The sequence below is a fragment of the Nicotiana tomentosiformis genome, chromosome 5, assembly GCF_000390325.3.
Source record: "Nicotiana tomentosiformis chromosome 5, ASM39032v3, whole genome shotgun sequence".
Classification (NCBI taxonomy): Eukaryota; Viridiplantae; Streptophyta; class Magnoliopsida; order Solanales; family Solanaceae; genus Nicotiana; species Nicotiana tomentosiformis.
In genome coordinates, this window is record NC_090816.1 from 123201758 (window position 1) to 123217054 (window position 15297).

General features: G+C 33.2%; 1 protein-coding gene across 4 annotated transcripts; it reads left to right on the plus strand.

Moving 5' to 3' along the window:
* Positions 1-2775: 2775 nt before the first annotated feature.
* On the plus strand, positions 2776-12186 carry LOC104099864 (phosphoglucan phosphatase DSP4, amyloplastic). Of its 4 annotated transcripts, none has more exons than XM_018771933.3 (14): positions 2776-2936; positions 3010-3079; positions 4332-4376; positions 5363-5465; positions 6072-6148; positions 6239-6315; positions 6423-6503; positions 7470-7602; positions 9507-9566; positions 10039-10095; positions 10492-10587; positions 11033-11092; positions 11395-11502; positions 11896-12186. In XM_018771933.3, exons 1-14 carry the CDS (start codon positions 2911-2913, stop codon positions 12028-12030), a joined length of 1128 nt encoding a protein of 375 aa, XP_018627449.1. In that variant the 5' UTR covers positions 2776-2910; the 3' UTR covers positions 12031-12186. The 4 variants fall into 4 exon arrangements, with proteins under 4 accessions (XP_018627449.1, XP_009605289.1, XP_070031382.1 ...); XM_009606994.4 differs by having other exon boundaries at positions 2777-2936; positions 11899-12186; XM_070175281.1 differs by lacking the exons at positions 2776-2936; positions 3010-3079 and adding an exon at positions 3709-3854 and having other exon boundaries at positions 11899-12186.
* Positions 12187-15297: the final 3111 nt, after the last annotated feature.

Sequence of the window (15297 nt, forward strand, 5' to 3'; positions counted from 1 at the left end):
CCGCTGTTAGTTTTGGTTACTTATTTAATTAAAAAAATGGCTCCAAAAATATAATTGAAATCGGCTTATCTAGTCTTAGAGACTAGGTGCCATCACGACGCCCGTGGTGGGATTTTTGGGTCGTGACAGCAAAACCTGAAGATTTGTAGAAGGGAAGAACTTAAGAGATATAAAAGTTTTAGAGATTAGAAGGAAGTGAAAGTAAAGTTTGAATTAATGATAAAGGGGTCTATTTATTGGATTCACGGCGACAGTTCAAAGGCACTAGTGGCCGACCGCTAACTGACACTCATTAATGACTTGGAAAACTGTACCGACGGGACGTTTCGGTCACTTCCGTCACGAGGATGACGTCATGACAGGTCGAGGTAGAAAATCGAAGGCTCAATTCGTTTTCTTGTCATTACACTCCAAAAAATGAGGGGACTATCTGTATACTGTTGAATCCGGGCCCACCCGATTCTACTATTTGACTGAGACCGGGAGGTTGCATTGAAGGACGGCCTGGTAACGGAATATACTAAATCACGAGGATAAGGTACCGAGTTCAAAATCGAGGTACCTGTCGAGATCGAGGCTAGTAGCGATCGAAGCCAAATGAGACAAATATCGAGCAAGATCGAAGATAGCACAATAATAGAAAGGCGAGATATCCGTGGCTGGTCTAGGATCATGGCGTAAATCTTGGAATAGATCAAATCAGAAATGGTTAATTAGCTAATCATGGGATTTTCTTCTGTAATTAGAATTATACCATAAGTGGAATTCCTCTACTATATAAATGGGAGTTCTAATCATTTGCAAAGAACATTATTCATAGATATAAAAGGCAATATAATTCTCTTTCTCGTTTATACTATTGTTCATCAACTTGTTATATTTTAATTGTTCTTGCATCAACCAGTTCAAGGGTATCCAAACTTGAGGGCTGAGTTTCATTCTAACACTGGTTTGCTTTACTTTATAGTTTATTTCTGTTATTAATCTTCATATTTATCAATTGGTATTAAGTGAAATCTCGTATCCTTAGAACCTCATTATAAGTTTAATTGTTATCCAATTTTAAGGGTAAACAGAAAGTTTGTTTTATTTCAATATAATACTACATAACTCATCCGAGAATATCATTCAATTTTTGAAAAGAAAATGTGATTATTTAAGAATTATTCATAAGTATATATAAGTGAATATTTTTCTAATTTCAAAATAATAACATATATTTGTTCGCAACTAGAATTATTTTTGGTAATATCCATACATAAGTGTTAACATAAACTTACATGATTTCAATGACAACGGCAGTTATAGCTCAATATTTCAAAAAATTTAGCCCAAAAAAGTATTTATAATTGTCGGATGTAGGGAGTTTTAATAACCAAGAAAATAATTAAAGCAGCTAAATTTAACTAAAAACCATGCTAATATTAGGTTCACACGAAACATTTTTGCAGCCCTAGAATAAAGGGATAATTATAATGTAATCATGGAGCAACAAGCTATTAATCCATTCATTTAAGTAAGATTAGGCTTAAGAAAATATACTAATAATAATAGTAGAAGATAATGTAAATGCAAAATGACGTTAGATTTTTGAAATATTAAATTAAACTTGTTTGCGCATTTTAATTATTTATTTTAGTTCATGAATTGGAGATGAAATGTATTGATTTAAGAGGCGCATATATTGGTGGATGATTTTGTTCATGTTACTTTAAAAAATGTGAATTCTTAAAATAAATAAATGTGCATATGGGAATAGGGCAGGGAATGTTGAAAAAGAGTTGTGGGAAATATTTTTCCTTCTCTTGATAGGGAAAAATATTTTTCTCCAATTGGAGGAAAATGAGTTAATGAGGAAAATATTTTTCAAAACATTTAAACCAACCAAACATGAAAAAATTAAAAAATATTTTTGGAAAAAATATTTTCATTCATACCAAACACACCCTAAGTGTTTAATTGTTATCTTACTATAAGAAAATTTCTAATGTTTTCTTCCTCATATGTGTGTTATATAAAGTAGAGTTCTTAAGAATGATATAATTATATTTATGTTCTTTTGATGACTTTATGGTAGTACAAATATCTCACATAATATTTTAACAAGTGGTATCAGAGTGTTTATCCAGTGAAGTTACTTCTTTGGATTTGAAGATTTGTGAAAAAATAGCTCATCGAGAAGGTGTGATTTTTAAAAGACTTCTATGAGGTTTTGATGCAACAATCAAAAATTAGAAAAGGAGGGATGATAAATTACTTATATTTGAGACTATTTAGTTTAAATCGAGATCACCAAATTAATCCTCACTCTAGCTAGGTATAAAATAAAAACGTTTGCCTATAATCTATTAGGAATATACAAACTACCATCATGCCTCTCTATAACAACATCTCTATATAACAACACTTTACTATATAAAAGCTAAGTTTTTTTCGGAATCAATTTTAATGTTATGTTATAATATATATTTTCTATAACAATACTTCTGTATAACATATAAAAATATTTGGAACAAACGAACCTGTTACAAAAAAAAAAAGGTTTGACTGTATATATTTTATCATCCATTCAAAATATATCTTTTACATTTGCACTACTTATAAAAGGAAAGAAAAAAAAAAGATTAATTCCAAGCTGGTAACCTACGAACAAAAAGAAAAAGATCTGAGTACCCTACGAAAAAAGCAAAAAATCCGAGGGTATTATACAGAATCTTGAAAAAGGTGCCTTTTGAGTTTTGATTGGAAGATATAAAACGCCAAAAAATGGAGAAAAATATCACTTAAAAGTTAAAGTACACTGTACACTGATTAAATAAGTTTGTTCACAGTTTTCATTTCCACTGCTCAACAGTTTTATATTACACTCAGATTCATATTCCTCTCTCTGCTTTTTCCATTAATTTCCCAATGAATTGCCTTCAGAATCTTCCCAGGTTTGAATTCGATTTTCTTCTACTAAATTCTAATTTTTTTTCTATTAATAATTCAATTTAATTTGGTTCTCAGATCCTCTGGTTTATCACTGAGAAACTTCACAGGCACTACAAAAAAGCCTTATTTCCCCGTTGTTTCACTGGTAATGATCTCTTGCATTTCTTTAATTGCGTCATTTTTAATTTTGATACTCTCTCTGTTCTACTTGATGACTGGATTTGATTGGACAGACGTTAATTTGATTTGTATATTATATTAGTTAGTCATATTGGAAGAAAAATATATTGGGTCCATACCATCCCCATTTGGTAGTAATTGACTAATCGGGCCAGCTTCCGCACATGCCAAGTGAAGAAATCACCTAGAATTTTTTTGTTCGTTCGCTAAAATTTGAAATTGAGACATGATTATCCTCCCACTTCATTGGCCATTAGGCCATAATATTGAGTGGGACCAAGTTTGGTTTGTGTGACAAAGTCTTGGAATTTTTCGTTTTCCTTTTCTACTAGTTAGAGATCACACTTTTGCCATTTGTTTTTGATGAAGTGAGTAGAATATATCATAAAAGGCATCAAGAAGATGCAAAAGTTACAAAAGAAGTGAGTTTGGCAGCTCATTTACAATTAAGCGCTACAAAACTAGAGAGCTGACAAAGTCCAAGAAAACATCAGAGTTATTTACAGTAGTAAGGTTAGCCCAGTGAAACAAATTAACCAAACATCTAGCCTTTAAGCAACCTATTGAAGTTGATAATTCATCAAAACATCTACTATTCCTTTCGACCCAAATACACCAAAAAATGCTTGCAGGTACCATATTCCAGAGATCACACTTTTGCCATTATAAAAGGGGCAGCTCTTCTCATTTCACTACACATACAGTGAGAAAGAAAATAGTCTGTCAGAAAAATTGAGAAGGTGAGCGATGTTATAATAAGTTGTGTAATTCAAAAGAGAATTATTTCTTTTAAGTGTATTGTGGTCTATTAAGTATTTTACTCGAGATTTTGAAGTGTAAATTTGTTACTGTAGTGATATTAATTTGCTGGTTTTTCCTTTATTGAGAAGGTTTTTTCACATTAAAATCTTAGTGTCCTTGTTACTCCTTTTTATTGTTGTTGATTATTGTCTCTTGTTGCTAGGTTTAGATTGCTATTATTTGCCGTGCATATATTTTCTTGTGTGCTAAATTTCACAATTAAATATTTAAGTAATGGTTGTAACGTTTGTTTGATAGAGAAAACATATTTTCAAAGTTGTGAATGTAGTATGTAAAATGAATGGTATCAAACGTTTTGGGACATCAGGAAATGTCATACAAATTGAAAAGGAAGGAGTGGTGATCTGTAATTTCTACATGTGATCAATATTGAACCTTATCATTTTCATTTACAGGGGATGACAAAATTTGCTGATCAGCGTCTAAGTATTGTGGCACAGGTAAGATTTGAATCAGCAAATGATGACTTATTCACTGGTAGTTCCTTTTTACTTTACATTTTTTTGGATTGATCAGATTATTTATATGATTAACCTACTTCCTTTTACATTCTGGAGTTGTTGTTAACCATCTATGTACCTAACAGTAAGTACCGGATGAATCTAGATTTTGTCATTTCCAAAATTTACAGCAATTTCGCTAGTATTATCCATCATAGAAATGGATTTTTTGCAGATAACCGAGGTGTCTGGGCCAGCTTGCGAGCACCTCGACTAATTCCATGGGGTACCTGCTACCTCCCACCAGCACAAGTACCGGGTAACTCAGTCCACCAAGGCTTGGACAGATTGGAAGAAATCACCTAGTGATTTTGTCTTCCGCTCGGATTTGAACCTGAGGCCTCATGGTTCTCATCCCACTTCATTGACCACTAGACCGCAATCCACACCCTTGGGTGCCATCATAGAAATGGATATTGATGTCAGATATTCTTGTTTTATAAACTCAACAAAAGAAATAAGACAATAGAAGTAGCAATTATATGCGTGCTAATACAAAAAAATCTTATTTGCTGGCATGACCAGTTGTGGATAATGGATGTGAAAAAGGACATGATTTACTTTTCGTGACAAGGCAAAGTGTTGCTTTTGTTTTCATCTATTAACATATTTTTTTAAAGGTATAGTCTCCAAGAATGCTGCTCTCCAATCTAAAAGTTTCTATGAGGTGGAAGTATAGATTTGAACTCGATCCAACATTTCATATTTTCATATCTTAAAGCTAGTTTGTGAAGTCCTAATATGGCCAAAAATTGTGAAAAAATTGGAACATGCTTTCTGCTTCTTGTTGAAATCAGATATGTTATAGGAGTAGCATTTATTAAGTGTTCACTGCAGCTTCTTCTCCTCTCTCTCGCTGTCTACTCTTTCTTTTATCTATGAAATCCATTTCTGAATTGGCATTAGCTTTCTTGCTCTCTTTCTAGGTTGTATCTGGTTCTGAATCTAGTACAGAGAAGGGTGAAACAGAGAAGGATGCAGGAAAATCTGATACATACAGCAATGACATGACTGCAGCCATGGGAGCTGGTTCGTCTATCTTTCTACACATTTTTTGGTTTGTGAACCTTATTTTCTTTCACATTGAGTATTTTTCTGGTGCATGCCTTTCCGATATGAATAAGAAAGCTATTAAACTTATTAGTTTGACTTATCAAGGAAAACTTATTAGTCTCCCTGCCCCTGGCAATTTTATAAAGCTGCATTACATGCTAGCTGAATCGGTTAAGTTATGTACAATCTTTTTCTACTATTTACTTTTCTTTGTTTCTCCTTCTTGCCTTGCCCTTTGTTGAAGATCCTTTCCTTACGCAAACTGCAACTCCAAGTTTGCTCCTGATTCAGTTGTATTAGCATAATTTCCGGATCATCTAACTTAATGACATTCTCTTTTATTTTTTTTGAGAAGGTAACATATTTGTATATTAATATATAGACTTCACTAAATTTGTGAAGTCACCCATAATTACAAAATGAGTGCCCAAAAAGGAAATTAAAACACTTATAATCCTTGTTCTTCTCACAAGGAATAATGACATTCTCTTTTAGGCAGTAATTAATCAGAAAATTTTGCAGAGTTCTATTAACTAACTACTACGTGTGACACTCATATCGTCACTAACTTTCTTAATGCAGTTTTAACCTATAGGCATGAGTTAGGAATGAACTACAACTTCATCCGTCCAGATTTGATTGTTGGGTCATGTCTACAGGTGACGAGTAATTCCTTTTTCTTAGAACATATTATCCTTTTCTTAAGGTGATCTTTTGACTTCTTTTTTTGACTCCAACAAAATTGACAGACTCCTGAGGATGTGGACAAGCTTCGCAGCATTGGAGTAAAAACTATTTTTTGCTTGCAGCAAAATCCAGATCTCGAGTATCCGTAAAATATGTCATGATTATTTATTTCATGTTGGATCAACCAATCTATTTCACCCTCAATCTACGACATCTTTTTACAAGTCCTTAATTAGTGTTCTCTAGATATTTTGGGGTTGATATTGGTGCAATTCGTGAATATGTCAACAAATGCAGTGATATTGAACACTTGCGTGCCGAAATAAGGTTAGTTTAGCAGAAGTTAAAAAAAGTGCAGCAGTGCCTTGTTTTGTGAATGTAAACACACTGTCTCTCTCTGTATCTCTATCTATCCCTTTTCATTTGTATGAAAGTTAACCACTTCTTTGATGTTACAACTAGTGCAGGAGTTTATGCAATTGAGAAAGGCATGTTCTTCTTTCTGTTACTTTTTAGGTTTATACGGAAATAAATTAAAGGCTAGATTTGGTTTGAACTTTGAACATGAAATAGCAGGTTAAAGGACAAGAAAGAAAACATTTATTACTGTGCTAAGTTTTGCATTCATTTGCAAAAGATTTATTTTCCATATCGCCCATGAATCAGTTCCTTTCTTCCTTCAATTGCAAGAAATGCAATCACTAAAGTAAACACACTTGTTTATTTCCTAGTCGCTTGGTTGGCAGTTGCGGAAATCTTTTACAGATACCAAAATTGTTAAACTTTTTATTATGGCTGATAAATATAACTGCAAGAGTGTATGCACTTTTTGTGTCAAGTACATTAGGTCTACAAGACTTACGACATAATATTATACAATGTGAAATTATTTTGTTTTTGCAATCTTGTCTTAAACCCATATGAAGAAGGAATAAACAGGATTGGAATTTGATTCCGAGCAGCAATATGCTTGTATTATCACAGCATATGTGCACAGTACTAAAAGATGAAGTTATTTTCATTTTGAGAATATTTGCTAAATGTACTCTGCCTTATCTTGCTGATGTTAGAAAAGAGGTTCTTCATTACATGGTCTGACATGTCTTGGCATTCTCATTCTTACCCCAAGCTAAGGTGAAAACAGAAAAAGTTTTTTCCAAAAATTGGACAAGCATCTTGCTAATGTGTATTTATAAAATTTTATAATCTCTAGAATATGTGATGCCACGAGGCATTTCCAAAAGTTAATTCCATGATGCTAATTCCTAATTGTGTTGATGCTTGGTGACGCAGGGATTTTGATGCATTTGATTTGAGGTTGCGGCTTCCAGCTGTCGTAAGCAAACTGAGCAAGGCCGTCAATAGAAATGGGGGTGTGACTTACATACATTGCACCGCTGGACTTGGCAGAGCTCCGGCAGTTGCGGTAAGTGCTTATGAGTTTCTCTATGTCGCCTGACAGATGCAATGGCATTAAAGTACTAATTAAACATGGAAGTTTCCCCCTCTTGCTTGTATTTTTAGGATCATTTCTCAACACTTCAATGACATAGAGCACAGTATCCTTGCTCCTGGAATAATGACCTTTTCCCAGTCAACCTTGAATTGATAAATGTAGATTTGGCTTCTGGGAAGATCTGGAATTGTGTTTTTGCGTAGAAGAAGGTTGCTATCACTTTAGCATTTCCTTGTTCTTTTCTTCATTTACTTGAGTTTGTTCTTTGTTTATCCATAAACAGGGGTTTTGATGCACTAATATACGTTACTTGTGCTTAATGCAAGACCTTAAATATCTAAGTGGCCTACATCCTCTTTAATATGAAATGATGCAATCAATTTCCCTTGTCTGAATAAGTGTGTTTCATACATTATTATCTTCAGAGTAGCAGTCTTTTCCTGTTGATGGTCTCTGCTCCTCTCACCTCATCTCCCTGTCTCTTCGTCTCCAACATTCTATGTCACCTGGACCTCCTCTCAATTTGTGCCTGAATCAATTCCCATCACTCCTTTCCAAATTTAACACTCATTGCTGCCCTGGAGCATTGCAGCATTACACATCAAGTTCTTGCAATAACAGAATCAAACTCCATGATAAAAAGTTTCCTTTCTGCACTCCCCCTCCCCTCATCTCCAAATCCCAGTCCTAACACTTTCCGTACCCATCTCCAATTTTCAGCCACAATTAGGAAAACACCTGATCCAAATTCGTGAATTTGAGCAGATTCTGTCTTTACTTTGATTTTCAATTAGCAGTTCAGTGCCTTTGCTTTGTGCTAGAAGTCCATTGTGACTGCTCTATTATACTGATCTGGTGATTGTACTTGCATTTGATCTTTTGTTTTTGCCACTTTGTGGTTTTTGTAATGAACTAATGATTGCAAGAGCCGTAGAAGTGCAGTGGAAAAGTTCACCGAAATTTCATCATTGTCTGGGGTCCCTTCTGTGTGCATTGGTCCATGTTCTGCCTTCTTCTAAACCTCAAAGATGTCGGGTGAATCGTCTTGGACAATGGCCTCTCTGGTGCTTGCAGGCTGCACACAAGTAGGAGAAGAGACCATTCAATGGCTGGTCATACTTCAAATCAGACCTTTTGGCCGATTTCATGTGTTGAGTCGTGGGATCACCTCATTCAAAAGTTTAAGCAGTTAGAGATGACACTTTATCTACTCAAGTATATCTTCAACACACCCCTCACGTTCTAATTAAATTCTCTTTCACGGTTCAAGCATGTGAAAACTTCTTTTCAATGAAGGATGCTAGTGAGACTTGAACTTAGTACCTCTGCCCACTTTGATTCCATGTTGAATTGTATGATAACCTCATCTAAAAGTTTAAGTTGTTAGAGAGGTACACTTGTTTACTTAGTTATGTCTTCAACGTGTTAGTTGTTTGCTCGGATCAGGAAAATATTATTTTTTGCATAACTATTCTTAAGTGGTGAACCATGCATTTCATTTACAAGTTGAATTTGTGCGCTTGGGACATAGCCTGAAGCTTTTGCGGCAAAAGCTCTTTCATAGTCATTTCGGCAGTCCTCCTTGTACGTCCTCCTTAACGAACTAGGACTTACTGAACGATTCCTAAGGACTTCTCCTTCGCTTTTGACTCGTAACAATTCTTAGCAGGAATGAGAGTTTTTCAGTACTGAGGTTTGCTTGCAAACAAAAACATGTGTTAATGTAGTACTTAAGGAGAACGTGATCTTTGATAAGAAATTGCAAACTGTGTCAGATTTCTACAGATATTCACCTTCCTGGAACTATATTTTGTTTTATTTATCTAAATTGCGTTGTGATTGAACTTATATTCGTTTGGAACTTTGAATTGCAGTTGACATATATGTTCTGGGTTCAAGGCTATAAGCTTGGTGAAGCTTTCAATTTACTCATGGTAATGTTTCCCTGTTATGTTGGTATGTAGTTTCACTTTTTGCAAATATTATTATTGCTCGCTGGCTTGCTAACTCCAAGTGTTCTCTGAGAATAATTGCCTTAAATTATGGCCCTTGACGAAGAAGAGTTTGTCTTCTAGGTTCCTGTAGCCAAACTTTTGATGGTGATATCATTTGTTGAAGATAGAGTAATAATATGTTTTATTGGTCTTTGCACTAAAGTACCTTATGGTGATGACTTGGGGAAAGAGTTTATGTGGATCGCTTCTGTAGCCAAAGTTTTTGAAGTTGATTATTACCTGTTGTAGATAGAATTATACCATGTTTTATTGGTTTTTGCAATAAAACATTCCTCGGAATATTATATGTGAACCATAACCACTGAAACTAGGCTGATCCCTTTTTCTATTTTTTCCCTTTTATAAACTGGAGTTTACGTATCTTCACCAAGTTTTTTCTATTATTTTGCAGAGCAAGCGCTCCTGCTTTCCAAAACTAGATGCCATCAAAAGTGCCACAGCAGACATTGTGAGTTTTATTGTTGTTTTAACAATTTATCATTCCCATAGTTCCCTTGTGGCTTGTGGTGTTGGTGTGGGATGCATGGTAATATATATTGCACTTTATCACTTAGTAAATTGAATTGAAAGGTCAATCCTGCTATAATGTGCAGAAAAGAAACTATGTTTTATAGTAATATTTGTTGCATAATGTACGTTTAGTTACATATTTAGTTACAATATTTTACAACACCACAAAAGGCTTTTCATCTTTGTTTTAGCTAGATATGTCTTCTGCAAACAGTGTTGTTTCCCAGCTACCTTTACTTCTATATTTCATTTCACGTTCTTCTTTCCGATTATGCTAGGTGGTTATTCTCATAGATGCTTTTCTGTTCCTGACTAAGTATCTTCCTCTTTAAAGCTTACAGGCCTTAAAAGGAAGCCTGCCACATTGACATGGTCTGGTGATGATTGTAGTACAGTGGAAATATCTGGACTTGATATTGGCTGGGGCCAGGTAATAGTCAAGTCTCACTAATAGTATTAGTCATTTTCTTCAGAATGTATGACAGTTCTTTTAGCTGACTAGAAAATATTGAAGTTCATCTTTTTCAAATTTCAACTTCAGTTAAGACACTAGAATATGCTGCTGCAGTTTTATAATGAAGCCCGATAATCCTAAAAATAAAAATATATATAAATTGTCAGATGAGAGTTACCGTATATTTTTGAGAAAATTGTCTCAATAAATTTGTCTTTTAAATTATCAAAGATCAGTTCACCGGTTACAATGTAGAATTATACCATAACAATCACATTCCCTATCCTCAATTTAGTAAGAGCTCATACTACTTTGGAAGGACATTTTTACGAATAACGGGTTTCCATTATTGTAGCAACTTTGCATTATTTCATGCTTTATATTAGAGCTCATTTAAGAACTCTTATTATAATGTTTTCAGAGAATATCCTTGGAATTTGATGAGGAACGAGGTTTGTGGACTCTCCAGAGGGATTTGCCTGTAAGTATGTTGTTTTAGGCTTGAAGTGTTTCTTCCTTTCTTATAATGATGAAAATAGAATTATAGAAACACCACAACCTACTGAATCTTTTTAACTTCAAACATGCCATATATCCCATGGTTCATCGTGTTAGAATGCTGGCACTAACAATCAATTTTCACGAAATTATTCCAAAACAATCTAAAGAATATACTATTATTAATTATTAACAATTAAAAGTACATATTGTTATAAATCAATTGGAGAACATACAACAAATGTTTTGTAAAGGTTGTCAATCCTAATTTCTCTCCATTAACAGGAAGGACACTATGAATACAAGTACATTGTTGATGGTGTATGGACATGCAATGAATTTGAGCCCATCACTTCTCCCAACAAAGATGGACATATCAACAACTATGTAAAGGTAAGGAACCTATTTCGCTTGGTTTTAGAGAAAGAGGTGCCATGTTCTATCATTTCTTCCTACTTATGCCTTTGTTATTTTGGACTTCTTGTTTCATTAGTCGGTGTGTTACTATATTATTCTCGTGTCAAAATGTCTTTATCCGAGGCACAAGATATAAACACTGACTAGAGCAGATCTAAACCAGATATTGGAAACTAGATAGATAGTATTATCCATACTTTTCACTGGACATCTCATTATACATACATATGCTGCAGCAGTTCTCTATACTTGTAACTGCTCAAAAAGTCAGTGTCTATTTTGTCTCCAACCTTTCAATAGAGCTTCTATCCTTTGGCTTCACGGTTATTGTCTGTTGCGTCTAATCAATGTTCAACTTGGATGTGCCAGCAGGTTCTTGACGACAATCCAGACAGCATCAGTGCAGCAGTTCGGAATAGGCTCACTAGTGATGACCCTGATCTTACTTCAGACGAAAGGCTAATAATTAGGGAATTTCTTGAAGCTTATCCAGACGAAGAATGAAGTGGATGCCACTGCATATACTTTCTATATACATGTTATAATTGTAACAAGCCAATAATTTGCTATAAGTGATGCAATGTAAGATGTAGTTGTTTGTAGTATGACATTTATAGGAATAAACATTAGTTATATGTTGTAGTGAAGTAACTTACTCCACCACTGCTTCTCTTCCTCTTTTTCATCTGTCTTTTATGGGTTTTCTCTTGGTGCTTAAATAAGCTTTGCTTCATTTCAGAAGCTGTGATTTTATTGTGCAATGGCAGTCAATTTAAGCACAAGAGTATATTATCTTTCTTATTATCCATTTACTAAATCTTATTCAACTAGAAGTGAACCATGCAATAAGCAGCCATCAGTTTGTAATACTCCTATGAGTTATCTAATTAGAGCACATCTAATGGTAAAATAGTTAACAAAATTCTGTTAATTCACAAGATTATTCTTAAAAAAATCTAGATGTAACATTAAATCTCAAGTAAAAGGTCAAAAGGTGGAGCGATAAATTTTTGATGCGGTGAAATTGCTAAAGAAGATAACTAAAAGTACGGTAAAGTTGTCTCCGAATGATCTATAGGTCACGGGTTCAAGCCGTGGAATCAGCCTATTATACTTGCATCATGGTAGACTTATTACATTATACCCTTTAGGTGCAGCCCTTCCCGGAACATGCGTGAACGCGGTATGCTTTGTGCAGCAGGCTGGCCATTTCATTCCACACTTCTTTGTATTCCACATAGGGATGTTCATAAAAAATCGAAAAACCGAACCAAACCGACTAAAAAAACCGATACTTTTTAGGTTTGGTTTGGTTTGGTTTTGGTTTTAAATTTTAAAAACCGATCAAATTTGGTTTGGTTTTGGTTTTAATAAAAAAATAACCGAAAAAACCGAACCAAACCGATTATAAAGTAGCTATATAAATTTATTATTACACCTATATATATGTATATTTTTATATAAAGTTTCTGAAATTTTATGGTACATATTAGTCATTTGTATTTTTGGTCTAGTTCTTTGCAATTATAATAATCTAATTCTTTGTCTTCTAGTTTGATTGATAGTTTTCTTTTGCTAAGTACAAGAATTTATTTAATGTTAAAAATAATCAATTTTTAATTGAGTACTTAAATTACTCATCACTATTTGAGTCAATTATCATCAATATATCTTGGTAAATGATAGATTTCTCAAAGAGCAATTAGTTTGATAGTGTTACGTTGAAAATGTAGTCGCTGGAATATGCGTTTGGTAGTGTATATCTCATATTAAAAAAAACCCGATAAATAACTGAAAAAAACGAAAAACAGACAAAAACCGAATCGATAAAAAACCGACTTAATTGGTTTGGTTTGGTTGTTTCTTTTTAGGGAAAAACCGACCCAAACCGAACCATGAACACCCCTAATTCCACATGTTAAATCTTGAGTGAAGTAGATATTTGCAAATAAAAGTTAAAAAACTGAAATAAAGTACCTGAGGGAAAAAAAGGATAGATAGTTATTGAGATCCCAAAAATGGTTAAAAGCTTTAAATTCCTTCATGTGACATCAATTTATAATTACATAGAAGTTAGTAAAGTACTTTGAATAATTAATGCATAATCCAAGTGTCAAATAGTAATAAGCAGAGAACGATTTTCTTTTCAAGGACACATGAGACTCTAAGAGAGAGCATAATCTACAATGTGTCGGTGAGAAACAGTCACAATCCAACACTAATCTAACTTCTTATATTCCAAATCACATGTTTAAGCATTAAGGCTGAGGTCATTTTTTTTTGTTGATCTCTATTTTTTTTTTTTGAGAAATATGTATTTTTAACCATTCCCAAAAATAATAGCGGCAAAATGTATTTTTTTATATATGCGTATTGTATATATATTTTATAGTATATTTTTTTATTAGTGAGTGCAATTAGTTTCAGTTGTTCGATCAATATTGTATTATACTCTATCTTTTTCCCTTGTGATTCATTAAGGCAATCTTTTGAGAGGATTGAAAAACAAATAAAAGTACCTCTTTATGTATTTTTAAAGAAATTTATTTTGTATTTGTTACACGAAATTGAAAATACCCCAAAATATTCGGCAATCTAATAAACTGAATCACGAAAATCGTCTATAATATTTTGAAATACGCAACATTTTTCCATGTTATGTTTTCCTGCTATAATTTTAATGGTGTTTTCTTCCAATTATTAATGGCAAAAGTACTTTCTTTTTCACATTAAATGTGACAAAAACAGAACGTAAATGGTATTCACGTTTTTTAACAAACTATTTTCATGATATGGAAATAACGAAGGTCCATCGCTATTAAATTGTTGACTAAAATAACACAAAAAATTTAACTTCAATTGGAACCCAATAATTGTACTAAAATAAGCAATTTAACACTATGAATCGCAATAATTACTCCTTTCATTCTAATTTAAATCTGTACAAGAAAAGATTAATGATCATTTTCTCTTTATAGATTTTTATTTAGACATCTTTATTCTTTCTTTTTCCTCATTTACTACATCTATTCCGTAAATGGTAATTCTATAACTTTTCAGTTATACCCATTTAATAATTCTGACCATAATTTCCCGCCGGCAAAGCGCGTAGAGCCCACAGATCATCTCATCACGTTGTTTGTTCAATTCAAACAAAAGAAGAAACTAAAATAAAAAGAAGAAAATCAGAAAAACCCCTATAAAATATAAAATAGATTATATTTTTAAAAACTACACTAAACATAGAAAAATAAACAAAAATATAGCAGAAATTAGTCAATTACATTTGCTATGATCCATTTTAATTGTCGTGTCTTTCTTTTATATATCCTTAAAAAATAATTAATAAGAAAAACTTTTTAATTATAATTATTTATATCTTTAATCATTCAATAATGCTAAGGCAAGATGGAAAAAAATAATAAATTATACCTGAATTTCTAAAATGAGACCAATTTTGGACCAGATATATCCAGTAACTACGATAACTAATATGCGAAGAAATTTCGAACAAAAGGGTCGGAACTCGCTGATAGGAAAGGAGAGAAAAATAAAGCAATGGCAAGAGCTCCGTCAATCCGCTGTTCATCGATAGACTAATATGGACGGGAGAAACAAAAAAAATGCACTAGAAACATAAATAAACTAAAAATACAAAAGTAATCTCCAAATATGAATTTCCAATAAATCTTTTATATTTTGGAGTTTTTTTAAAAGTAAATAGTTAAAAGTTCTCACTTTTAACAAAGGAGGCCTTTTTTGTCATTTTCT